The sequence below is a fragment of the Rhinolophus ferrumequinum genome, chromosome 14 (assembly GCF_004115265.2).
Source record: "Rhinolophus ferrumequinum isolate MPI-CBG mRhiFer1 chromosome 14, mRhiFer1_v1.p, whole genome shotgun sequence".
Lineage (NCBI taxonomy): Eukaryota > Metazoa > Chordata > Mammalia > Chiroptera > Rhinolophidae > Rhinolophus > Rhinolophus ferrumequinum.
This window is the reverse complement of record NC_046297.1, coordinates 11598328-11624644: the sequence shown is the minus strand read 5'-3', so window position 1 is coordinate 11624644 and position 26317 is coordinate 11598328. Positions and strand designations below refer to the sequence as shown.

General features: G+C 38.2%; 1 protein-coding gene across 2 annotated transcripts in view; it reads right to left on the bottom strand.

The window, feature by feature from the left end:
• Positions 1-26317, bottom strand: part of SLCO5A1 (solute carrier organic anion transporter family member 5A1) — a 120920-nt gene that overhangs the window by 30709 nt on the left and 63894 nt on the right. Inside the window, exon 5 of one of the 2 annotated variants that reach the window (XM_033126819.1) lies at positions 24297-24461. The exons of the other annotated variant lie outside the window; for it this stretch is intronic. Coding sequence (XP_032982710.1) covers positions 24297-24461 — 165 coding nt within the window. The remainder of the gene's footprint in view (positions 1-24296; positions 24462-26317) is intronic. 2 annotated transcript variants of the gene reach the window in all.

Sequence of the window (26317 nt, the reverse complement as noted above, 5' to 3'; positions counted from 1 at the left end):
GGGGAGCGGGAGGGGACCAAGTTTGAACAGATGGCAATACCTGGACCAAGCCCAGGGACCCACCTAGGGTACAGGTGGTAGAGGAAAGAAGCCAATGCAACTACAGATGTGTGAGATACCAACCACCATCAGAGAACCGGTGGTGGAGACAGATTCTCTGAGTTTGAATCTCAGCTCTGCCACCTACAGGTTGCATGTCCTGGGGTAAGTTTCTGAACATTCCCAGGCCTCTGACTTCCTTATCTGTAAAATGGGGGTAAGAATAGGATCTTGCTCACAGGACCGGTAGTATTAGATAAATTAAGACATAAAGCGCTTAAAACAGTATCAGACCCATAGTATACACTCAATAAACATCAGCAATCATCATCATGAAAAAAACGAACATCAGTAGTACCCACCTAATATTAATGATTTTAATATTTGCACAACTAAATACATTGGCATTATAATTAGGCAAATTTCTATATGCTATTTAATCTCTAGGATTGAATTTAATCTACAACTAACGGTCTAACATAAACCTGTATGTTCTTTAACTTACAAACTTTGTTTTGATATTTAGCTAGTATGGTCTTAAATACATAAACTTCTGTTAACTACTTAGCTACTGTGTGTATATGTTTCTTTAGAGAAATCATTGTTGCACTGATTACAGGAATCCTGCTTTGTTCATAAAAGGTCTGAGCACATCCCACTGCTTCCCAGTTGGAAATCTTTTCTCTACTTATTTATCTAAGCAAATTGACACGTTAATTGTCCGACTTTCTTCCTTTCTCTTCCCTCAAGCACTGTTATCCCATAACATTCAATTCTGAAGTTTTTATACTGTGGGTCAGAGTATGCATATTGCTTGCCCTTATAAAGTGGGACTGCCTGGAGTCCAAAGGTCTTTATGACAAATGATCTTCAGTGAAGCACCAAATGTTAAAGCTACCCGAGGAATTCTTCCTCTTCGCGCCAGTGTTTGTCAGTAGAGAGACATTATCTGTATTGCAAATAGACACATAAAATATACCTAAGCTCCATGCATGGTGTGGAGCACGTGAACTGAAGGAGAAGAGGTCAAAATTAGGTGACTTGCTGATTATCAACAATGGTTTAAGTTCAGGGAATGTCAACTGTGCTGCGACCGCTGCTGCTAAGATCAGTGAGAATAAGCTCAGGGGACCCTGTCATGAGGCCTGCTTCGTGAAGCCTATTGTATTTACGTCTGTCTTTCCTGCTGGACCACAAGGTTCCAGTACACGGTAGGGGCTACATGTTTATTATCTTCATACCTGGTGAAGATGTGGCTGAATGTACTAATTTTGTTATTTAGCATTTCTTACATAAAACCTTCAAACGACTTCTTCATTCCTTTCAGTGTTCACGTACTCCTTGAACCGGGCTGTATCTTATTTTACAAATAGGAAATCTAAGATCCAATTTCAGGCTAAGATACTTGCTAAAATCAGTTTAAACCTGGCAGGAATTAATTATCTAGACTGATGCCTGAAAAATCGCACTGTTGTCAAAATTCTGAATTGGACGTTATTAGCAGAAGCTTAACTGCCAATCCACTAAAGGTGGTATAAAGCATGTCATGTCTGAAGTCCTGATGCCTCTTCTCTCTTGGAATCTCAATGGTGCAGAATGTTCTGTGGTCACCTAAGTTCATACAGACAGAATCTCAGAAACTTAGATGTCCTCGTGCTCTTTTCTCTAAATTCACTGACCCTATCTGTGTGTTCCACATCCAAAGTTTTCCTTAGTTAAGTTGAAAATAAATGGCTTGCAAACAAAAGACTACGAATCAATAAGGAATATCATTGTAAGTCATTACGAGGTTCTGCGTCTATGGGGGTCGGGGGACAGGATGAGCCCCTGGATAAGAAGGAAGTTACAATTCATTCTCATTCTATTCGCATTTATTCATATTCCCATTCCCTTCCTCCCTTTCTCTCCCCTTTCCCTCCCTCCTTCTTTCTCTTTCTCTACACACACGTTGTTGAGTCTATGCCACCGACGTGATAACTGCTCTGCATATAATATCCCATCCAACCCTCAAAACTGAGTCGCTCTGAAATCAGAACAGGTCCTGCAAAGGACAGTATCTCAGCCCTGTGTCAGAGTCCGACTTGAAGCATTTTTCTTTCATCAAAACTCAAAATCATGGCGCATCTTACAACAAATGGCATCTGAGAATGGGAGGAGCACAGCACCCCTTCCACGTCACAGATGAGGAAACCCAACTGTGTGGCAGAGCAGGGCGATGAACTCAGGTTTACGCCACTTTTCGAAGGACTACGCTTCTAATCTTTTGATACAACATAAATGTTTTCCTGTCACCAGAGTAAATTACTTTAGTCCTTGCAGCTTCCACTTCCCCTTGCGAACATTTTCTTGTAGGAAATAAATATCTATTACGAGAGAAGAGACTATTTTAAAAATTCAAATCTTGAAGCGAGCAAATGTGAAACGCTCTGGGAATACACAGCATAGTAAGTATACGTGTTCACTGCCGATACATAAACCCACAAAGTACCACAAAAGCACACTCCATCTTTTTCTCGTTCATACATCTCAGCACTACCCTCCTGAAAAGTCTCAGAAATCCCTTCACAAACAATGAACAACGTGACATGCTATCATTAGTATCAATTTATGGCACCCTTTTGTTTTTAAATCATTCAACGGCTGTTTTAAGATAGAACAGACTATTTCTTGAAATCCATATTATTTCCCAGCATAACACGAAGTCAAATTGCAAAGGAAGGGTAGCAAAGCGTACGTAGACACGTGCCCTGTTTGACCGGATTAGGAAAGGCAGCCGGTGTGTTGAACAGAACAGTGTGTTTTGCAAGCAAAGTTCCCAGGACCTGAAGAGATGCCTAGAGGCCGAGGGGAAGAATTTGTAGAGTTCTTTTAGGAATTGCCCTGAGGGGGATGAGCTGGCAGGGTAGCCAGCCTGCTGCAGACAGCCTATCTCAAGTCGTGTCACTCTATGGTCTCTTCAGTTAGAAGACACAATGCCAGAAGACCTCTCCAGCCACAGCTTCCTCTGTCAACTACCTCAGGACTGCCAGAGTGTAGGACGCTCAACTGGGACCATCTGCAGCTACCCAGTAAGAATGCTGGGAAATTTCTAGCATGGCCTTGCTGAAATTATTAATCAAGGCTTTCCAAGGAATGACACACTTCTGAAAACCCTCACCTCCCTGAGCTCAGCAGGGCGAAGGCAATATATAGCTCATATTTAATTCCTGCTTGGGCAAATGGGTCTCATTCACCCAGAATAACGCTTTCTGCACTCTGCCAGCACAGGGAGACACTGTGCAGGAGGAGAGAAATCTGAGAACCCCAACCTCTGGGGAGTCAAGGGCTTGGGACCACCAAAACAAATGTAGTAAAAGGTACATTCAACAGAGAAAACAACCACACTTTTCATTTCAGGTTTCTGCAAAGCTCTGGCTAAAATAATACAGAAAAGAATACAAAGGCCGACCGGTGTCATAAACATAATTCAAAAATCAAATCAAATTAACATTCCATCGTTTACCCTTGGAAACCTAAAAGCGTTTTCTGCATGCAGGCAATAAAACCACAGAGGGCACAAACAACTTGACGCGATGAAATGCGAAAGAAAAATCGGAGCGCTTACTGGCTCTGGGGAAAAAAAGTGAAACAGCAAAAGCTTTAAACAAGTTACTGCAAAAGGGGATGGAGAAAGCATTTTGTAGAGGAAATTTTACAGGAGAATAATAGGATCTTATTAACTTTCTTAGTTATCAAACCAAGCTTCAAACAAAGACCTTGGTATTAAGTTACAGGACTTGGTTTCTGCTCATAGAGACAAAACCTACAGATGTGGGCGGGTGCCAAACGCAAAACCCTCTCTGGAGGCCCTTCGGGCAAGATCCATTTTCTGTCAGCAGTTTTCAACATCTCCCCTTTCCATTGTTGTCCAAATCCAGCAGCTCTCAGAGCTTTCCCATCTCCCATCCATTTAGTTAGCATTACTGAGCCCACTAATAGCTGAGCCACGAAAACCTGACGAAGCCATCCTTCCCCTGGGAGAAGTAAGCAGATTTCTAAAAGTATTTATCAAAAAAAAAAAAAAATTGACAAACGTCTACACACTTAAACTGTACTTGCTACAATGTACAGCAGCGCCACAAGGGCCAGATAGAAATTTTGCTAGTTAAAAACCATGTTAATTCTGCCAAGTCTATAGGAAGGAACAGAAGAGCCATTTAATAAACATAGTCTACTCATCAATAGAATGTGTTGTTTCTTTTTCTTTTTGACAGCTTCATTGAGCTATAATTCACCTATTTAAATGACTGTGAAATCCAATGTTTTTTAGTAGATTCACAGATATGCAACCACCATCTCAATCATTTTTAGAACATTTTCATCACCCCTCCCCCACCTAAAAAACAAAACCCTGTACTCATTAGCTCACACCCATTTCCTCCCAACTTCCTCTCTTAGCCCAAGACAACCATGAGTCTATTTTTAACATTTATAGATTTGCCTATTTTTGATATTTAATATAAAGGAAGTCACAAAGTATGTCCGTCTGGCTTCTGTCACTTAGCATAATGTTTTCAAGGTTCATCCAGGTTGTAGCACAGATCAGTATTTCATTCCTATTTATGGCCAAATAATAATCCATTTTACTGATATAACACATTTGATTTATCCATTCATCAGTTTATGGACATTTGGGTTTTCTCTTTGGGGATATTATGAATATAGTTGCTACGAACATGTGTGTACAAGTTTTTTTTTTCAATTATAGTTGACATTCACTATTGTTTTATAATAGTTTCAGGTGTCCAGCACAATGGTTAGACATTTATATTTTATGAAGGGAAATGATTCCCCGATAAGCCTAGTACCCACCTGGCACACACATAGTTATTACAACATTATTGACTATATTTCCTATGCTGTACTTTACATCCCCATGACTATTTTGTAACTACCAATTTGTACTTCTTAATCCCTTCACCTTTTTCACCCAGGCCCTCAACCCCCACCCATCTGGTAACCATCCGTTTGTTCTCTGTATCTATGAGTCTCTTTCTGTTTTGATTTTCTTGTTGGTTTACTTTGTTGTTTAGATTCCACATATAAGTGAGATCATATGGTATTTTTCTCTCTGTCTGACTTATTTCATTTAGCATTAATACCTTCTGGATCCATCCACTGGTAAGATTTCACTTTTTTATGGCCGAGTAATATTCCACATCTTCTTTATCCAATCGTCTATCAATGGGTACCTAGCTTGGCTATTGTAAACAGCGCTGCAGTGAACACACGGGTGCATATATCTTTTTGAATTAGTGTTTTGGATTTCTTCAGTAAATACCCAGGAGTGGAATTGCTGGGTCATAAGGTAGTTCTATTTTTTAATTTTTGGGGGAACCTCCAAACTGTTTTCCATAGTGGCTGCACTAAATTATCATCCCACCGATAGTGCATGAGGGTGCGTGTATAAATTTTTAATTGGATATATGTTTTCATTTCTCTCAGATATGCGCCTAGAAATGAAATTTCTAGATCAGATGGTAACTATGTTTGAGGAAGTGCCAAACTCTTCTCCAAAGCAGCTGTACCACTTGACATTCCTACCAGCAATACACGAGGGTTCCCATTTCTCCCCATCTTTACCAGTACTTATTATCACTGATTATAGTCATCCAAGTGGCTGTAAATTAATATCTCATTGTGGTTTCAATTTGCATTTCTTTGATAACTAACGAGGTCGAGCATCTTTTCGTGTGGCCGTTTATATATCTTCTTTGGAGAAATGACTATTCAGATCCTTTGCTCATTTTTTAATTGGCTTATTTTTCTTTTGATTATTGAGTAGTAAGAATTCTTCATATATTCTAGCTACAAGACCCTATCAGATATACATTTTGCAAATATTTTCTCCCATTCTTTGGGTTTTTGGTGTGTTTTTTTTTTCTTTTTTGATGGTATCCTTTGACATACAAAGGTTCTTCTTGTTTTTATTTTGTTTTGTTTTGTTTTCATTTTTGTTTTTTTAATTAAAATTTATTGGGGTGACAGTAAAGTTACATAGATTTTAGGTGTACAACAAAAGTTTTTAATTTTGATGAAATCTAATTTATCTGGTATTTTTCTTTGATTGCCTTGTCTAATCCAAGGTCACAAAGATTTATGCCTATATTTATTTCTAAGAGTATTATAACTTTAGCTTTATATTAAGGTCTTTGATCCATTTTGAGTTAATTTTTATATATGGTGTGAAGTAGAGGTTCAACTTCATTCTTTTGCGTGGGGATATCCAGTTGTCCCAGCACCATTTTTTAAAAAAAAAAATTCCTCATTGAATGATCTTGGCATCTTTGTCAAAAATCAGTTGACCATAGATATATGGGTTTATTTATGAACTCTCAATTTTATTCCATTTATATTTATGTCTACTTCAAGTAAGTACCATACTGTCTTGATTACCATTGCTTTTTATTAAGGTTTGAAAGAAGTCTAGGTCCTCCAACTTTGTTTTTCATCGAGATTGTTTTGGCCATTCTGGATCTTATGCATTTCCAAATGAATTTTAGAATCAGCCTGTTATTTCTGTGAAGCCAGCTGAAATTTTGATGGGGATTATGTTGACTCTACCTGACTCTAGCCATCTTAATAACATTAAGTGTTCCAATTCATGAGCCTGAGATATTTTTCTATTTATTTAGGTTTTCTTTAATTTGTAAACAATATTTTATGGTTTTCAGAATATAAGTTTTGCACTTCTTTTATTAAATTTATTCCTAAGTATTTCACTCTTTCATGTTAGTGTAAATGGAAACTTAATTTCATTTTTAAGTTTTCATTGCTAGTGTGTAGAAATACAATTGATTTTTAGATACTAATCTTGTATCTTACAACCTCACTGAACTCACTTACTTATTCTAATAATTTTTAGTGGATTCCTTGTGATCTTCTCTATATAAGATCATATAACCTATGAATAGAGATAGGTTTATGTATTTCTTTCCAATATGAATGCCTTTTATTTCGTTCTCTTGCCTAATTTCCCTAGCTGGACTCTCCAGTGCAATGGTTTACGGAAGTGGCAAGAGTAGACATCCTTGTTGTATTTCTGATTTTAGGAGGAACGCATCCAGTCTTTCACCAATAAGTATGATGTTAGCTGTGGGGTTTTTTGTAGATGCCCTTTCTTGCATTCTGTTGTTTGTTTTTTAAAACAGTGTGCTTCTCCAGGGCCTGTCAGCTCCAAGTTGTTGTCCTTCAATCTAGTCGTGGAGGGCGCAGCTCAGCTCCACATCCAGTCACCATTTTCAATTTTAGTTGCAAGGGGCACAGCCCACCATCCCATGCAGGAATTGAACCGGCAACTTTGTTGTTGAGAACTCGTGCTCTAACCAACTGAGCCATCTGGCTGCCCCTCCGGCAGCTCAGTGGCAGCTCGTTGTCTTCAATGTAGTTGTCTTCAATCTTGTTGTGGAGGGCACAGCTCACTGGACCATATGGGAATCGAACAGGCAACCCTATTGTTCAGAGCTCGCGCTCTAACCAACTGAGCCATCCGGCTGCCCCTCTTGCATTCTGTTTTAAATCTTCAACCATTTTAGTATTCGTTGAGCCAAAGTTCATTTTGTGTTATTTATAAATGTGTTGTTAAGTAAAACTTTCAGAAAACTTACAAAAATATATAATTTTTAAAACATGTATTTAATTTAACAGAAAACATTAATTGAGCATCTACTATGTGCTGAGCCCTATACTAAACTCTGGAGATACGTAGTGAACTAAGCTGACAAAAAATTCTTGCCCACATTGAGTTTACAATTTACTGTGGAGAAAACAGACAATAAATAAGCCAATAATTAAGCAAAGTGTACTGAATGTTAGAAGGTGAAAAGCACTCCAGAGAAAAATGTTTAGCCTAGCAAAGAAAATCAGATGTTCTGGGACAGGAGCTGCATTTTTAAATGAAGTATACTGGGTTAGATCTTATTGACAAGAGGCCATTTGAGCAAAAACTTGGAGGAAAATGAGTGCGGCATGCAGAGGGAATAAATGATACCCCAGTTATACACTGTTTTCATCTATCCATTAAAGTTTACTGAGAGCTAACATTATTAAGAATCAGAATATTTCATAACTAAAAGAAAATTCAAAGCTTAATCATTCTTCCTTGCTCTGTGCAACCTGTGAAATCTTAACTGGTATGCTACATACTGTACTTGTTATCTGAAGATGTTTTGTTTCAAACGACATGCATACTTCTACTCAATAATAAAATCCACAAAATAAGTTTCATGAATGCAAATGTACTCTAATAAGCTACTGATTTGAGTAGTTTTGGAGGACACCAAACTTACTTTCAATGAGAACTTAGGTTTCAGAAATCCATTAATCAATCAAACTTATGAAAAGTAGTCACTGGGTAGAAAGTATTAGAAAAGAAACCAATTACATGGTTCCTGTGTGCCTTTCTCATGTGATAACAAGCTCTACCAACTGATCTGTCTCAAAATCTCTCAGCAAAACAGTCTCCTCCCCTTATTATTCAGACCTTATCTATTCTTGGTTTTGAATAATGAAAATCACACAATTCCAAATAAAAGTTCTCTTTGGAAGACAATAATACATCTTGAAAAAGCTAAAAAAATAAGAAAATGCAATAAATATTTTAAATTTCACCCCAAATGACATGTGTGAACCAGCAAAGGAAAAAAAAGATAGTGTAGCAATAGCCAATGTAATACACTTCCTGACTAATAGCCATCATACTCCTCTCCCGGTACGATGGTCAGCAGTTCACTGTCAACCCCAGATATTACAGTAGGAGGGGTTCACCAGTATCCCTGCATCTTGTCACATTTTTATTGTCACCAAAATGAAGGATATGCAAGACACATGCCAAATTATGTAGTTTTTTACTCAAAGCTGGAGAGGAGTAGCTGACGTCTTAGATAACTGGGTTGGAACCAAAAGCAATCGTTATAAGATGGGGGAAGTGGACAGAATATAAAACAAGACAATGTAACAGGCATAACTCAAGTTTCAGCTGTTCGAGCAAGAAACAACTTTGGGTTTAAGTAATTGCTAGAATGTGTTTTAGTGTTTACTGACATCTTCACAATTATTCCTACATCATATGAAATTGCTGGGGTTTTTTGTTTGTTATCCTTGAATCAGAATTTGGAAGGGAGCTGTGGCAGAGATTGCTACTTGTCCTCTGATGACTACCTTTCTTTCTTCTAGAGCAGGGTTCAACAAGTTGTTTTTGTTTGTTTGTTTGTTTGAATAAGGGTTGGATCGTAAATATTTTCCACTTTGAGGGCCAGACAGTACCTCTTATAACTACTGTTGTAGTGCTACAGCAGTCATAGACTTGTGTAAACAAATGGGCATAATTATGTTTCAATAAAATTTTATTTACAATAAACAGCAGGCTAAATTTGGCCCATGATCCCTATTCTAGAGTAATAACTTGACTATGGACACCTGAAATGCAGACTGCATTTCCCAGACTCCCTTGCAAAGAGATGTGTCCATGTGTTAAGTTCTGGCCAATGTGATGTCAACAAAAGTAGTACATCCATCCAGGCCTTTCTTCCCCTCTCCTACTAGACTACTGCTTGGAATGCTTAGATGATAGCTGAACCTCACCTTTGGATCATGAGGACAAGAGTCCATGATAGAGCAGAAACAGTGCTACCTATGTCCAGGTTTTTTGTGAGGGAGACATAATCATCTATTTTGCTTAAACCCCGTTACTATGAGTTTCTGATGTTCTAAAAAAAAAAAAAAAAAAAAAAAAAAAGGGAATCCTAAATTAACACAGGAGCTCAGACAGCATCTCTTCAACTCCCTCGTTTTATACATGACCAAAAAAAAAAAAAAGAGCCTCTGAAAAGATTTAAAACTTGACCTGAATCAGTGGCTTGTTAGCCATTGGCTAGGCCAGAACATTACCGTAGACTCTTCAGTGTTCTGAATCTAAATCCAATTCTTTGTCTACATCTACATGAGGCTAACACTCCCATAAACACATACTTACTTTACAAAGTTTGTTATTTTCTTTGCGTGATTTTTTTTTTCCCGACTACTTAAGCCACTTATTTTCCCTGGGAAAGGATTCTCAGTTTTATTCTAAAAGTAAAAGTAAAAATATTTTTTTTATTTATAGAAACTCACTGTGTTTTTAATTCTTCCAAATTCGATTTATTTCAGACATGGAAGTGTTTTAGACTAACTTTCCACCTAAAGCAGCAGAAAAACCTTCAAAATTCCTCTCAAAGAATCTTACCTATATCTTGAATTATGAGGTACACACCAAGAAATAAATACTGTGATTAAAGGCTTAATGTTAGCGCAAGCTGATTACAACTTTAACCAAAATTAGCAGCAACAACCTAACATCATCTGAGACAAATAAACTTTATAGATTTTTTTAAAGCACATTCATATCAATTACATAATTGAGAGACATAACAGCTCTGTGAACAAATATTGTCGCCTTATACAGATAAGAAAATGGACTTTGAGAAAAATAAAATGATACTATAATCATCATGACAGTATGTCATGTATTTTAAGTCTTAAAGCACCCTCCATTTAGTCTTATCTCACAAGATGGATTACTATTTATCCCCATTTTCCATAAAATTTTACATTAAAGAAAACAAGACACGTGAATGACATCACCAAGCTAAGAGAGCAGAGCCAGGACACAAATCCGATTTCCAAGCCAGAATTCTTTCAGGTCTGAGACAAGAAATCCGTTACCTGAATCCCAAGTCCATTGTTCCTTCTAAAGCTGAAACCTAGTCTAATTCCTATTTAATTTTTCTAGTTAAACACTGTCGCCTAAAACAAAGTCAAACCCTCAATACAAAACGGCTGAAATTTGTTAACATATGTGGTGTGTGTGTGTAAATGTATGTATGTATGTATGTATTGTGTGTGTTTCTGATAGCTAATATTTCATTCACTTATTCCTTATATCCGTCAGAAAAAAAAGGATTTGACACGGGAGGTTGATATTTTAAAAAACACAGGAACAGGATTATGAACCAATAGAAAAGGTAACTAAGAAGAATTACATAATCTCTTTGCTTGATATCCCCCCTGCAAAAAAAAATGGGATAGGTGTTCAATTATTTAGAACAATTGAGTATGCTTTTTAGAAACAGAAGCATATACCAAGTGACTAAAAAATATCACAGTTTGTGAATATCGATTCAATTAAGTGGAACTCCATAAAATAATAATCCCATTGAAATTAACAGGATTGCAGCAGTCTTTCTTTGAAAAAAAAAGTTAGGTCCCTATTTTCTATTAATTACTGATCTAAAAATTCTTCCACTAGGAACTCAAAGTTCTCCATCATGTGAAATCAATCCACACTATTTCTTCAATTTTATTTCCTCTGTTAAAACTCTTTCATTCATCTTCATATATGCCACAATGTCCATCAGAGTCGCTTGCTAAATGGTAAGCACTCACTAATCACTTAGGGAAAGGACACAGTGTCCCTAGGTTACGACCCCAGACAGACTGGGAGTGCACGGCATAGAACAAAATTCTCCACAGGGCAGACAGTTAATAGTAACACAAAATTTCTACTGGCACCTTGCTCCAAGATTCTTGGGAATCTGATCTAATGACAAGTAAGACTTACCTATTATTAGTCGTCAGCACTAAAAATGCACCCGATGCTTCTACAACACGTAAGGCAACTTGTAAAGTTGTTTTCTTAAATATTTTAAACATTCACCCTAAAAATCTTCAATTAATGTGCAGAATGTTTTGCTCCGCAAAGTTAATGTCATGACTCTTTTTAAATAAACAAACGTTTTAAGTACAAATTGAAAGTTTGCTGATATATATATACATTTATATATATATATATATATATATATATATATATATATACACATATACACACACACACATATACATGATATCTATATCTCGTAACTACAACTATCAACCCACTGATGGCATGAATAACTATCTCTGAGAGCAAGGCTAAAAGAGGAACAAAGAAAAACTTGTAGTGCCATGAATACAGATGTCCTACTGGAAAATCTTACCAAAAGACATGGATATTTATATAGCACTCCTCCGCTTCACTTCTGAGTGATTGCACCAGGTCAATTGCATTTCCAAAAGGGTTTGGTAGTTCATGGAAGATGTTTTGAACAAATTTAAGGAAGATGTTACAAAATATCGAACGGCTCGATATAAAACAGTTATACACAAATTGTTCCTTGCACAGGTAAGAGAAATGTGCACCTATGTTTCTAACTACCCACGCTAATCAAAAAAACCAGCACATGTTACACTCGTTGCAAAGAGAGATAGGAGGAAAATTTCAATACGATGACTTGAAAAAATTAATTATTAGTCTGAAATCCAATCAGTCTAACAGTAACATATCCAAATGTTCTGCCTTCTGGCCAATGCAAAGATGCCACAATGGGAACTGGAGCCTGGCAGCACAGCAAATCCTCTGTGGTCCATTGTGAGATGGTTCAGGTTACAAAAGGATATTACTGCAACTTTTAGTAATGTCCAAGCACCTGTTTCATTATTTAGTTGAAAAGACTAAGCTACTTCCTACTTATAGTGTGGTAATAACTGTATCCTGGCTATACTTAAGCTGAGATATTTGTTAGCTCTGGACTTGAGTTTTTATGAGTTAGCAGAAAGCAGTTCTGAGGAAATGAGAGATGGTAGCATGAGCGGGGAGACAGAACAGTTTGTCTCCAGCCCTCCCAGGATGCTGCTATCTGTGGGACCATGGATCCTTACGTAGTGCCTATACCTTTATTTATCTACCTATAAAACTGGGGTAATATTATACTGTATCCCTGACTTCCCTCCCTTTCTCATCTCCTTCTACAATAATCCTGAATCTGCGGTCCTATCGGAGGACGGGATATTTGAATAGAGAGGAAAGCCAGGATCATTCTCATTAATATTTCTTATTTATGTTGTTCTTTACACTGAAGAAGTAATTTTTAACTTTTTAAAACTTCCACAGCCCTGCAAAATGAATGATTACACCATTTCACAGATGGTAAAACTGAGGCCGGAGAAATTCCTTAACTCATTCAAGGTTCCACAGCAAATAAATGGCAGAGGCAGCTCTTGAACCAAGACGTTCCAGGTCCAAAATCCAAAACCTTTCTCTTATAACATATTGGCTCACTACAAAGCAGGTAGAGATCACCTCCCTGAAGCAGGGTATATACCTGCTCAAGTGGAACGATGCCTGGTAAAATGTTTCTGAGTTCTCAAAAGGAGAAATTAAATCATCAAGTTACCTTGCTCCTTGATGGTCCCACCAAAAAAAAGCAAAAGGTGAAGCAATTCAACCTCATTCCCTCACATGCACCAAAGGAGAAAAAATAATCTATTTATGTCTCTCTACACACACACATTTGTCTGTATATGTGTAATAATATATAGTGTGTGTGTGTGTGTGTGTGTGTGTGTGAAATCTAAACAGCAAGGAAAAGGTATTACATATATCCAAAGTTAAATGGTAAGACAATGACTAACTTGAATGCCTCAAAAAAGAAATTGCTCACAAAAACCAGAAGATTTTGCAGGGCTGGTGGGAGGAGAGGATCCTGGTGGGATGTTTGTTAGTTGATCTTTGGTGAAAGGTCATCTAATTCAATCCCTCACTCCAAAGATGAGACTGAGGGCCAGAAAGATAAATGTTTACATTCCATCCTTCATCAACTCTGTGGGGTGTTCCTCAGATGCTGATTTCACCGGGATGCACTAAGTAGCAGAAATGCTCTTACATTGGCTCCTGACACTTCAGTCCTTCCCCTGGGTTCTCAGCCCTTTTGAAAAGCTCCCTAATCTTTCTCAACTAACTTTTATACACAAGTGACTCCTGCTCTGTATGTTTCTCTCTCTTCCTCTCTCCATGTGTGAGAGTGGGCACACATGGAAAACAAAGCCCCAACATAAGGATTGGGCGACGAATCAGGTAAAAAGCAAAACAAAAACGTTTCATTTAATTGAGAGAGTTGGTCAGCTGACATTTCACTGCACTGTGCTCAAATGTATGAAATTAAAACACTTAAAATGTCTTTCTTCCCCCAAGATTTGTGAAAAATAGACCTAATTGAGGTTGAAAATTAAATGGAGAATGACTAAATCAGAGATATAAAGAGTTGACCCTAGCTCCACATTGCCTCAGCTGAAATCAGTTCCGCGTACAACGTGTTACACTCTTGAAGCAACTGCCCAATTATCACTTATATTCCTTCTGCAAGCCTCCTTCAGGTCAGATGAAACCATCCCTCAGCTCTTCACATTAGTATCCAGTCTCCAGCCTTCTCTTTCATTTTCCCACTTCCTGTTAGCCACACATTCTCTCTCCTTACTCTGCGAATCCATTCTCCCTCCCTCCCCCATTCTCTTTCCTAAGACTGTCTCTACATGTCTTAGGTCCCTGCTTCAGTTTCCGCCTTCGATTCCTTTTCCGGAGTGTCTCATAAAGTGGGTATTGCAGTTATCACTAATAGCTGCTTCCAAAACACTGTGCTAACACACTTACCTACATTCCCGCATTGAATCCTCACCACCTGTAACTCTCATAAACGTGAACGACCTTGTGCAGGGTCACAGGCAGCCTGCCAGGTCACTGCACTACAAGGTCCTTGAGGGTGGCACCCTCTGTGTTGTCATCATGGCTTTTCCAGCACCTGGCAAAGTGACAGGCCCATAGCAGAAGCTTTATCAATATTTATGGATGGATGGATAGATGGATGGATGGATGGATGGATGGATAGAAAGAACAAGAATTTCAACAAGATGTATCTGCCTCCAAAACTGATCCTTATAACTATTGTACTATACGTCTTACCCCATACATGAAAAGTTGGAGGGGAAAGAATTAGGGAAATAAAAATTCTAACATGTAAGCAGCTTCCCTGAGGAAGCTCAATCTATAGACCATGGACCTATATTATGGATTTCTGGGGGTACAGTTTGCAAAACCTGCCCTACACACCTCAGTTTCATCAAGTCGACGCTGGACAGAGTAGGACCTCCAGTGCAGTATTGCAGGGACGACTGCAAACCATGCATAGAAAGCCCTTCTGTGTCACTGGGCTTAGCTCAGGGTGGAAGCCCAACCAAAGTCACCTGCTTTGCCATCACGGCACAGGCTCATACTGAAGGAAAAACTCCAATTGGATTTGGATTCCCAAAAGCTACATCGATTTTTCAAAGTGGTTTCATAACGATTCTCTTTTGAGCTTTATAACAATCTGATGGTAAATGCTACACCTTGGGGGTCGGGGAGGACTGAGTATTATATGACAAATATATCCGTGGGTTGGTTCTCAGTCTCCCTCCCCTGACTGCAATCAACTTCTCTGCCAGCATTAAGGCAAACTGAAAGTGGGACAATGAAACTAAAAAGTTAAAAAGGAAATAAGCATATTAGACAAATTGGCTATTTAGTATGCGAAGACTTATACAGATCATGATACTATGTGTCATTGTAGCAAAAGAATGGAAACAACCCAATGTCCGCCAATAGAGGACAAAATAGACTGTGGTAGTTGCACACAATAGAGTAAAGAAATGAGCAAGTGCAGAACAGAGGGTACAGAATACCAACTTTGGGGTAAGAAAGGGGAAAACACTAATATAAGATACTGATGTGTACATTACATATACTGCATATTTAATACACATATTTACTTACATATTCAAAAAGAAACAAGAGAGGGATGAACTAATAAAATGTTACTATGGACGAACAGAGAGAATTGGAGGAAAGTGGGATGAAAGCAAGATCTCTCTGAATGTCCTTTGTTTTATGGTTTTGACTTTCAAACCATATAAATGTCTTACACAATCAAAAAAATTGATTTAACTTAAAAATAAGTAATCCCTAAAATCTGAAAGCAAATAAACTCCACAGCATATAAGATTGCTGGCATAAGGAAACAGAGAAGAATTATTTCAAATAACTTAAGGTCACAGGATTTTGCACACCTGTAAGAGAGAGCCTCTGGACAAAAAAGAACCGCAAAAGTCTAAAACTGCATTTTGTATTTCATTGTAATAATACTGATAGTTGGTTTGACACTATTATACACACACAGATACACATGTCGACACACAAATAAGGTAACTATCTATGTTAAAGACATTAGCAAAAAAGATTTTCAGCATTAGAGCAAAGAGATACAAGATCACATCAAAGATGCAATAACCGGTCATCTTAAATGTGAAGCAGAAATATCAGTATAACCTCATGACTTATTTATCTCTTCTTATTAACAAGTCCTAGAAACAATGACAACTTTGTAGCACTGAGCACCCCTACTGTCCAGATGGTAATCTCCAAATACCATTTCCTCCAAAAGGAACCAGGGTTCCTTAGAGAAATCTGACCAATCGATTGTAGGTCTAGGGCAGGAAACATAAGATAAACAAGCCATCTTTTGTCTTGCTGGAAACTACAAAGACACCTGAGGCGGTGCCAAAGGATCTGGGTGCCAACTTGAAGGGGTTCCCAGTTGCCACAGCTGGACAACTGGAGCATCAGAAAGAATCATGACCGCCAAGGATCAAAGCACATCAAACATGTAAAAAGCTATGCGTTCCGCATAGTATTTTGTAAATGTATCGGTCACTGTACATATTTGCTAGAACGTAAATTGTTACTCTGAACATTGGGAAATGAAGGGAGAGGCTCACAAAAGAAATAATGGGCATTTGGATAACGGGGTAAACAGGTGAACTGATTTAGGGCAATTCAAAGAAAGAGAGTGAGAGGTCACAAGTTCTGAGATATGAACACCTTCCCAACAGCCCTTGTGGGTTCCTGCCCTGGGAGATTCCTGCTGCTTTTACTGCTGTGATCAAGACTAAAACGGTCCCTCCTTACAATTTCATTTGAGTATATGACTTCTCTTAACAGGTGGGATTTAACAAAATACCTTCAAATTACCACTCTAAATTAGACCGATGACTAATACAAAGTTTGTTTTAAAGTAGAAAACCGAATACAACTTTTTCATGGGGCTTTAAATTTAAACTGTCTCACCACATAATTTTCATTGAGTATCTACTATTTGTATAGACTACAAATGCTGTAAGATATAATTATGTCATTTAATTTTTTTCAGTAGCCCTGGGATATGATCACTCACATTTACAAAAGAGAAACTGAAACAGAGTGGTTAACTGACTTGGCTAAAAATCACACATTTAGTTAAGGTACAGATCTAGGGCTCAAAGAGAGGTCTGTGGACTATAGCAGGCTGCCACAGCAAGGGGAAAGCAGATAATGTGGGCGCTGGACACGGCCAAAGTGTGTGGTGACACAATGTTACGAAAAATACCACAGGGATGAACGGATAGTAACTCCTCTCCTTGTAAGAAATAATACAACTCTATGGAGAATGTAAGAATTGGTGCATGCGGCTTTGGGAAAATTACTTAAGCTAAGATGTTAGGGCCGGAAGAAGTCAGAGAGTTCATTCCAGTCCAAATTATTGTTTCCTAGGTTAGAAAATAGACCTGAAGAGCAAAATGGGTAAGTCTGAAGTCACACGGTGAGTGACCACATGAGCTGCTGGCTATCGTATATACTGCCACTGCCCTAGGGTATCCCTAAAAGGTAACTTCAGCCGCCCCGGAGTCAACCTCAGCATCCTGCTGAATTAATATATACATATGTGTAGTCAGGGGAGAGGGAGTACAGCATCAGGGAGAGTCAAGAGTACTGTAACAGGTATATACGATGTCAGAGGGGTAGTAGCTTGGGGGAGGGAGGTTATCACTTTGTGAGGGGTGTAAATGTCCAACTAGTAAGTTGCTTTGTACACCTGAAACTAAAAAAAAAAAAAAAAAAAAAAAAAAGTGCAACTGAAAAAAAAGAAAGTGTGAAACACATTGACACATAGTGTTGTGTTTGAGGTGGTCCGTCCCAGCCGGGAGCCATTGCTTTTGATGACAGTGACCATGATGGTTTGCACCAGGTCTAAGACCCCCCTGGAGGCTGGTTATGGAGCAGGAATCTATGTGACCAGCCAAATATGGAAAACGTAAAACTCTTCAAACATATTTAAAAATATTAAAAGTATTGTAAAATGATTAAAACCGCCAGCTGAGACTCCATTTTGAACTCTGGTTCTTGGGTGTTCCATGCACACAGAGGAGGTGCCTTACGTAAAAGAGAGCGTGGGTCCTGCCATGCTGTTCAGAGATGGCCTGCAAATCTCTGTGGCTGCAAAATAAATCCTTACTTTAATCTGTTATCATACAGTATCTTTGTGTAAGTATGGTCTTTTTGGATCCCCTGAGTCTTACTTAAACAATGAGTCCTATTTAACTGTCACCCTTAGTGCATTGGCTAAGCACTTGTCACATGGTAGGCACTCAAACATGTCCCAAATTAATTAGTTAATGAACAAATAGAATCTGAGCATCTTGACTTACTGTCTACTATAATCTTCTACAGAAGTTCTAATTAGCATTGAAGAAAAACAAATATAATTTAGTGTGATAAATACCTCTCTGCCCAAGAGACAAAAAGCCTACAATTGACATTCTTAGTTCCTAACAGCCTGTATTCACGTCAAGATTATTTAAAACTGTAGAAGGGAGAAGGCTAGCAGCTGTGGAAGGAGGTTGCTTTGCAGGGAACTTCCTTTTCTCTCCCACAGCACATTGTGTTTGCATGTGCTCATGTCTCACAGAGTCAAATGTCATTGCCTGACCTTGGAAATGGGCAGTGATGCTAAGTACATCCATACCTAAGATAGTCCATTTGCATTTAAAATTTTAATTTCAATACATTTTTTAAAAATCTATGTATACTATACATTTATAAAATTAGTACAAAAATGGATTTTTAAAACTACTCATAAAATTAAAGAACCATGAAAAAGCGGTTCCTGCCCTCAGAAGAACGAAGCTATCAAAGCATGATCATGCCTCTTCTGTATCTAAAGACTCCCAAAGGCTGTAATGTGAGTTCAGTGGGACCGCATTGAATCTCATCGACAAAAACCCCAAATCAGTGTCTGAAGACGAATGGCAGGTATTTGCTTAATTAGACAACCATAAAAATTAATTTCTAAAAAAAAAAATCAGGGCCAGATGGGTGGCTCAAGCGGTTAGAGCTCCATGCTCCTAACTCCGAAGGCTGCCAGTTCGATTCCCACATGGGCCAGTGGGCTCTCAACCACAAAGTTGCCAGTTTGATTCCTCGAGTCCCGCAAGGGATGGTGGGCAGCGCCCCCTGCAACTAAGATCGAACATGGCACCTTGAGCTGAGCTCCCGAATGGTTCAGTTGGTTGGAGCGCGTCCTCTCAACCACAAGGTTGCCGGTTTGATTCCTCAAGTCCCGCAAAGGATGGTGGGCTGCGCCCCCTGCAACTAGTAACCACAACTGGACCTAGAGCTGAGCTGTGCCCTCCACAACTAAGACTGAAAGGACAACAACTTGAAGCTGAACGGCACCCTCCACAACTAAGAGATTGACAGGACAACAACTTAACTTGGAAAAAAGTCCTGGAAGTACACACTGTTCCCCAATAAAGTCCTGTCCCCCTTACCCAATTAAAAAAAAAAAACTTTAAAAAAAAAATCACATCCAACCTAATCCCCTTACTACAGAAATAAGTATCTTGGTTATTCTCCAATGAAAAACAAAACAGAGTGTTCCAAGGCTACTTCTCTTGTAAAGACAATTAGTATCTAACTCTTCATAATTCTGCACACCAAAGGGCTGGATCCCAGGAAAGCAAAGGTGATACTCAAAGACCACAGTGCTCTGAAAACGAATTTAGTGACCAGCGCTCAGTGGCAAAGCCTGCTGTAGAATGGATGGAAGCTGAATCTTCATCAGAATATTATTTCTCTGGAAATAGTTAAAAAAGAAAAAAACTGACTGCAGATGATATTAGCATATGCCTATTATAATATTTCAATAAAAATGACATACAGATATACATACTCCAAAGAGTACAATCTCTAGCGTCCTGGCTCTCGCTACTTGCATGTCTTTAAGTCACTTATTTAAACCTCTCTTGACCTCTGTTTCCTCATCTGGAAAGTGGACACAATCAATAACCCCCACAACATGAGCGTTAGTTACCTGGAGTGAATGATGTTATTCATATAAAAATGCTTAGTGTCTTCTACTTAGTAAACACTCAATAAAGTCAGCAGTTGTTTTATTATTATCATCATTACAGAGGTTTTGTTTTCTGACCTGTTCAAGCTGCATGACTGCCAACGGAAGATGCTATCACCATCTTCATAAATAATAATTTTTTTTCCTACAATATATGATTAAGTTATATTTTCCAATGTATATTGTCATACCTATTTGGCATTAGTTGAGCCTCAGAACAAATCACTCTTCACTCTCCATTTGGTCCTCACAACAACACTGACACATAGAGATGGGAGAAATTACCCTTGTTATACAGATAAACTTGTTTTAGCTGAAGTTGAGGGAGTTAAGTGACTCGCCCAGAATCACACAGCTAGGGACCAGCAGCGGCACGATGCAAAGCCACTCTACCTCCTCCTTCAGGGCTCTTCCCATTTCAGGATTTTCCAAAAATGTTAACTTCATAATCTTTAATTTCAATCAATAAATGCGACCCTAAACAGGTTAGCAGAAAAACCACAAAAGGGAAAATTACAGCGGGAACACAGACCCACGGTTGCATAGATAAAAACAAATAGGGTCAATTAAGGTGTTTCGATGACGCCCTCATCAGACGCTGGTGTCACCACCCCCCAGAGCACAGGTGTCCCCAATGGGATTGCAATCTGAGCCCAGTGGTGCTGAAAGCCCTTGAGCAAATTTCCTATCCCCAATACTAGAAAGCATTCATCTCCCCCTCAAGCCCCCACCCCGACCCCCACCCCCATCTGCTTGCCTTTAGAATCCTGTCTGTTTCTTTCCTAAGAAACAAAGTGCTCTTTGCAGGAAGAGGGGGACAAAACAAGCCTTATCCTCCCCTGTTTCTTGCCTTTGTTCAAGCTGGTCCTCCACAGGGAATAAACGCCTTCCCTCTAAACCCCAAATAGTCTAATTCTACTGTCACGCAGGGTGGCATGCAGGGTCTCTGCTCTCGCTCTCCACGTAAGAACACAGGATATGGTGAGGCCAAAAAGGAACACCCACGGAGCCATAGATAGGGGAGTCATACCACTATATTCTTGCTGGAGGCTGGGTTGGAGACACAGGAAGCAAACATCCACCAGTACCCCAACAAGGGGTCTTCCAGCACCCCCGTCTCGCTGGCAGCCAGGCAAGACACACAGGAAGTAGTAGCCACATGATGCGCAATCCGCCATCCACTTTTCTGCCAACCAACCAACCAACCAACCAATGCAGTCACAGCAGTTATATCAGTGGCTAATTGACTAACTGGTTACAGCTGATGGCCAATTAGCCACAGCTGATGGCCATCTACTACCCATGCCAGCACCTTTCCACGGGAGGCCGAGAGCCTGGAAAATGTTCTCTGGGACTCTGTCCCATCTACTTTTCCTTAAAAGCTTGGATAAAAGCATCATGAAATGTAATTCAAACACACCACTCCTCCGCCAGCCAAAATAATCTCTGCAACCCAAATCTTCTATTAATGTATTAAAACAGCTTTTTCTAAACTTATTTTATAAGCTCTCTCTCTCCTCTTAGATCTGTAAGCAACTTAGGATCCTGGTTTGAGTTGTTACACACACACACACACACACACACACACACACAGCGTGTGCACAGAGCTGGTGTTCAATGACTATGCAAGAGAGTGAGCAAAGGCCTGTTTTTGATACGTGTACGAAGTTTCATTTCTACTATATAACAACACAAACAAATTGTAATGGACGGTTAAGGTATTTATCCAAATAATGTTTTTAATGAAAAAAGAACTTTAAGTCAAAAACTTTGTCAGGTAAGAAATTAAAATTATTTTTAAATTCTTTTCCAGGTACATTTCTTAATTCTCCATGTCACTTACATGCACAGGAAAAGATTTAGAGAACAAAAGATTAAACTAAATAGGTCCTTAAAAAATACAAATCTCTGCTCAGAGAGTAAGAAGGATTCGATTGATAAACATTCAAAAAATCAAGGTGAGTCTTAAAAAGAATTGTAATCCTTGTTTAATCTTCCTGTAATGACCAGCCACCCTCTACTCTTAATAAATCTGAATATCTCTTGACTCTTATTATTTGTTATCAGTCTGGAAAGGAAAGAAAAAGTATTTGAACTGGGAATGAAAAGTCTTTTATCAGAAAACAGAAAACCATCATACACTGTCTAAATTGTATTGGCAATGATCCCAAAAAAATGCTGATGATAAAACCAGAATGGAATTGGCACTTTGTGATATTGCTTCTGTCCTCCTGATGTCGGAACATGGGAGGAACAAATTCCACGAGTCAGCTTTATTCAGTCCAGTCCCCTCTTTGCCAAGGGGCCATACTCAGTGACAATTGCCTTGATCATGCCACTACAGAATTCTTCAGCCAAACACTTCAGGTCCAGCTGAACCCTTTACTCCATTTTCCACGAGTTGTCTAGCCTCTGCCTCTACAGTAATTAAAAGGTGGCCTGGTCAATATGTGTTCATTGCGCATCAATTCCTACGTAGCTTGGCACCATACCACTGTCCCAGTAGATCGGAATGGTGCATCTGGAAGGAAATGGGATGATCCAGACAGCTCTGCCCCTTAGTCTTTCTGGAACAAGGACACACAGGATAGACGAGCAGTGTTTCCCAATGTGTGTCCTGAGGAACACTGTGCGTGAGAAAAATGCCTCTAAAAAAATTGGATTTCATGGTCAAATGAATTTGTGCCGTCTGAATCTTCCTGTGGGAGTTTCATAATGCACGCTAGCAGAGTAAGAATTATGATAAGTCCTGCAGCAAAGAACTCTATAACACTTTGTTTAACTCAGCAAGTTCCAAATTTATTGGCTATGAACCTCCTTTCCAGTAACACTTTTAATATTGAAACTTAGTTTGGGAACTACTTGAGGTGACCCTACATATAACAGCTATGGGGCTTCAAATCCAGCTATTATACAAGCCAAATCTTGGTTTCCCTGCTGAAGTGGTGCTCAACAAAGTGTTCATAGAAGAATTCAGCTAGAAATGGGCGGTTCAAATTTTCTTACAACCAAACTGTAACCTATCAATTTTACCTTAACATAAGGAAAATATTTTTGAAAACTAAGAGAAAGAAAAACATACTATTAGGTCACAATTAATACAGTGGTCCACAGCAAAGTACTCTATACACAAAATTTCCTATCATGGACCCACAATCCAATTATGTATATCTTTATGTGCAACGTGAAAGAGAGAACAAAGTGATTACCCAAATGTTTCAAGTCAACATTTTCTTTCTACAATATAATTTTGCCTGTTAATTTTCAGGTAATTCATGATTGCTGGGTTTGAATGTGGACATGAAGGAGAAAGTGGTAACCAAAGTCATTGGAAAAGTTACCGTAATTCTCCACCTAACCGTTTAAATATAGTTCATTAATATTTTGAGCCTTAGGTAGATACAATCATTTGACCATCTTTAAAACTATTAAGGAAATACCCAGAATATCATACGATACACCTAAAATTCCCCCAATATCTGAGAATTAAAGTCCCCACATTTCTGAGCACCCAGTTTGCTAGGAAAAAATATTTGAGCACTATAGGTACATGTATCAAAGACTCCTAAATATCAGTTTTCTCAGACATGAAATATCTTCTAAAACAAAATTCATAGATTTCCTTTCTAAACACAAGCATCTCCAGTAATTAGATAAAAATCTGTTCACACTTATGAAAGGGTAATTCTGCTACCGTAGAACTGATCTATATTTCCAATTATCCATGTTTAAAAACCTAACACTACAAGACTCATGCCAACCCATGAAAAGATTTATTCAAATTTACATTTTGAATGCCACTGTCTATTTCATTCTTTTCAACTGCGAACCATAAAAACATAAATATGCAAAGTTCTCCCTTTCCAAAACACAGTTGGTAAAAATGTCACACAGTAAGTAACAGTAATACAATCTGAATCAAAGAGAAAACATTCAAAGACTTCCTCCTCCTCAAATTTGGGGGGTCGGGGGAGGTAGGCGGATAGCTGTTAATGAACTTATTTAACACTTTGATGTTAGAATGCAAGTTAGTTTTCTTCACTCATTGCATTTTAGCTTAGTGGTCACAAATGATCATGTTTTGCAGGAGCTCTAACGGCAGGGCCTTACCAGTGTAGATGCTGGCATTGGAAGCCGGGATACCAAACTGTGACTCGATGAACTTGGGAATGAAGGTAATGAAAGCAGTTACAATGGCACTCTCAGCTGTGTATGACAAACTCACAAAAAGGAATGTCATGTTGCTTAAGATCCTGACAGCTGCTCTTGGTAGGTCTACAAAATGACAAAAATGACAAATGAATGTTATAAACAAGGGATGGAAAAGAAAATAAAACTGAAATTGTTTTTGAAATGAACTGGAAATAGCCATTCAGCAACATTTGAGAATATTACGGAATAGAGAATAAAAATAGAAAACCCTGATGACCGATTAGAAATTATGCCCTGTATTAACTAGATGTGGGGTCTTTTTTCAGATGTTCAACGAGGATAAGGAAATTAAATAAAATCTCGAAAAACATACCCACATACAAATATCCTTACAAGAAGTACCCAACCTCTGACTTCCTGTTTCAAAAACTGTTTAAAAGAAATTGTTTGCATTTTTACTGATGAAAACAATATTATTCTTTGTGAGGACTCCAAAGTCTACTAAACATGGAAAGGACCGGCAAAAACAGCCCTAAATCACAGTTTCCACTTCACCCAACTAGCACTTCCTTGAGCAGACGCACTGCGGATTCGCCGTCTCACTGACCCCATCACTGCAGACGTTAGTTCTCGTCACTCTTCAGCCTACAGCAGAGGAATTGTTACATGACGTTGGGCATGTGATCCTCCAGCCTCAGTACGACACGGGAAATAATACAGCTAGAAGGGCACAAGCAACGAGACCACCGGGTCAGACCCTCCCAGGGACTTTGGAACAAAGTGAAACGATTTCCAAAGTAGCAGGAGAGCCCAGAGCTGCGGCCTTGGCCTCTGCCCAGCTGCCTCTCAAGGAGAGAGAGAAGTCTCACCCTCCAGCAGGCATTTATTTCACGAAACTCGCCATATGTGTGCTTTAAGATGTACATGCAAGTATTTTCACGTCGTCATTGTTTATAACAGCAAAATTTGGGGGGGGGGGGGAACTGTAAATGTCCATCAATGGAAAGTGTTTAAATTATGGCACAGCCATATAAAGAAATACCATGCAGTAGCTAAAACTGAAATAAGCTTCATGTACTGGCATCAAAGGAACGCCAAGAAATATTTTTATTAATGAATAAAGCCAGCTGCTGCAGAAATATACATAGATGTGCGTGTAAATATATATTTATATTTAATATTTAATATTTTACATATACATAAATATTATGTATTTCTATTTAATATTTAAGTAAAAATCAAACAAGCCAAAAAACATATTTATATACAGTCAAATGTATACTTCTCAACATATATAACACCAAGAAATTCTGTCAATGGGCGTACGATTGGTAAAGAGAGGAATAAAAGGAAATTCTTACATATATAGCTATGTATTTTTCCATGTTTATAATGAGAATTAATTCACATTCATGTAATTTTTGCGTATCTTCACGGAAAAGGTAAGCTGCATTATTTTTGACATGTATAGTCATCTCAGTTATCAGAATAATTACATAATAAGTCATTTCATAAAAATTAATCAATAACTGTTGTTAAAGCTATGATTTATAGCCTATTCATGGGAATTTAAAATTTAGGAAGGCAAGACTGTTCGTTATTATCATTTTTAAATGTAAATTAATTGTAATGTTCTATACCTTACTTTTAAAGGTATAATAGTGAAGTTTAAATAAATAATAATTAAAAGAAAAATTAAGATGCATATTTTATTTTTCTAACATGGATAAACACACCAGAAAAAAATATAATCAAAATACATCACAAAATTACCCAGTATTCTCTTGTAAACATTGCACATCAAAATGTCATTCAAAATTTAAAAATTAGAAAGTTAAGGTTTCATATCAAGATTTAAATTTTTAAATTAAGTTTAGCTGCTACATTAAAAGCCAAAGTGTTGAACTTGAAACATCTGGGAAAAATATGAAATAATTTTTTTAATCCAAGAAGATAACATGTATCACATGATTATTTTA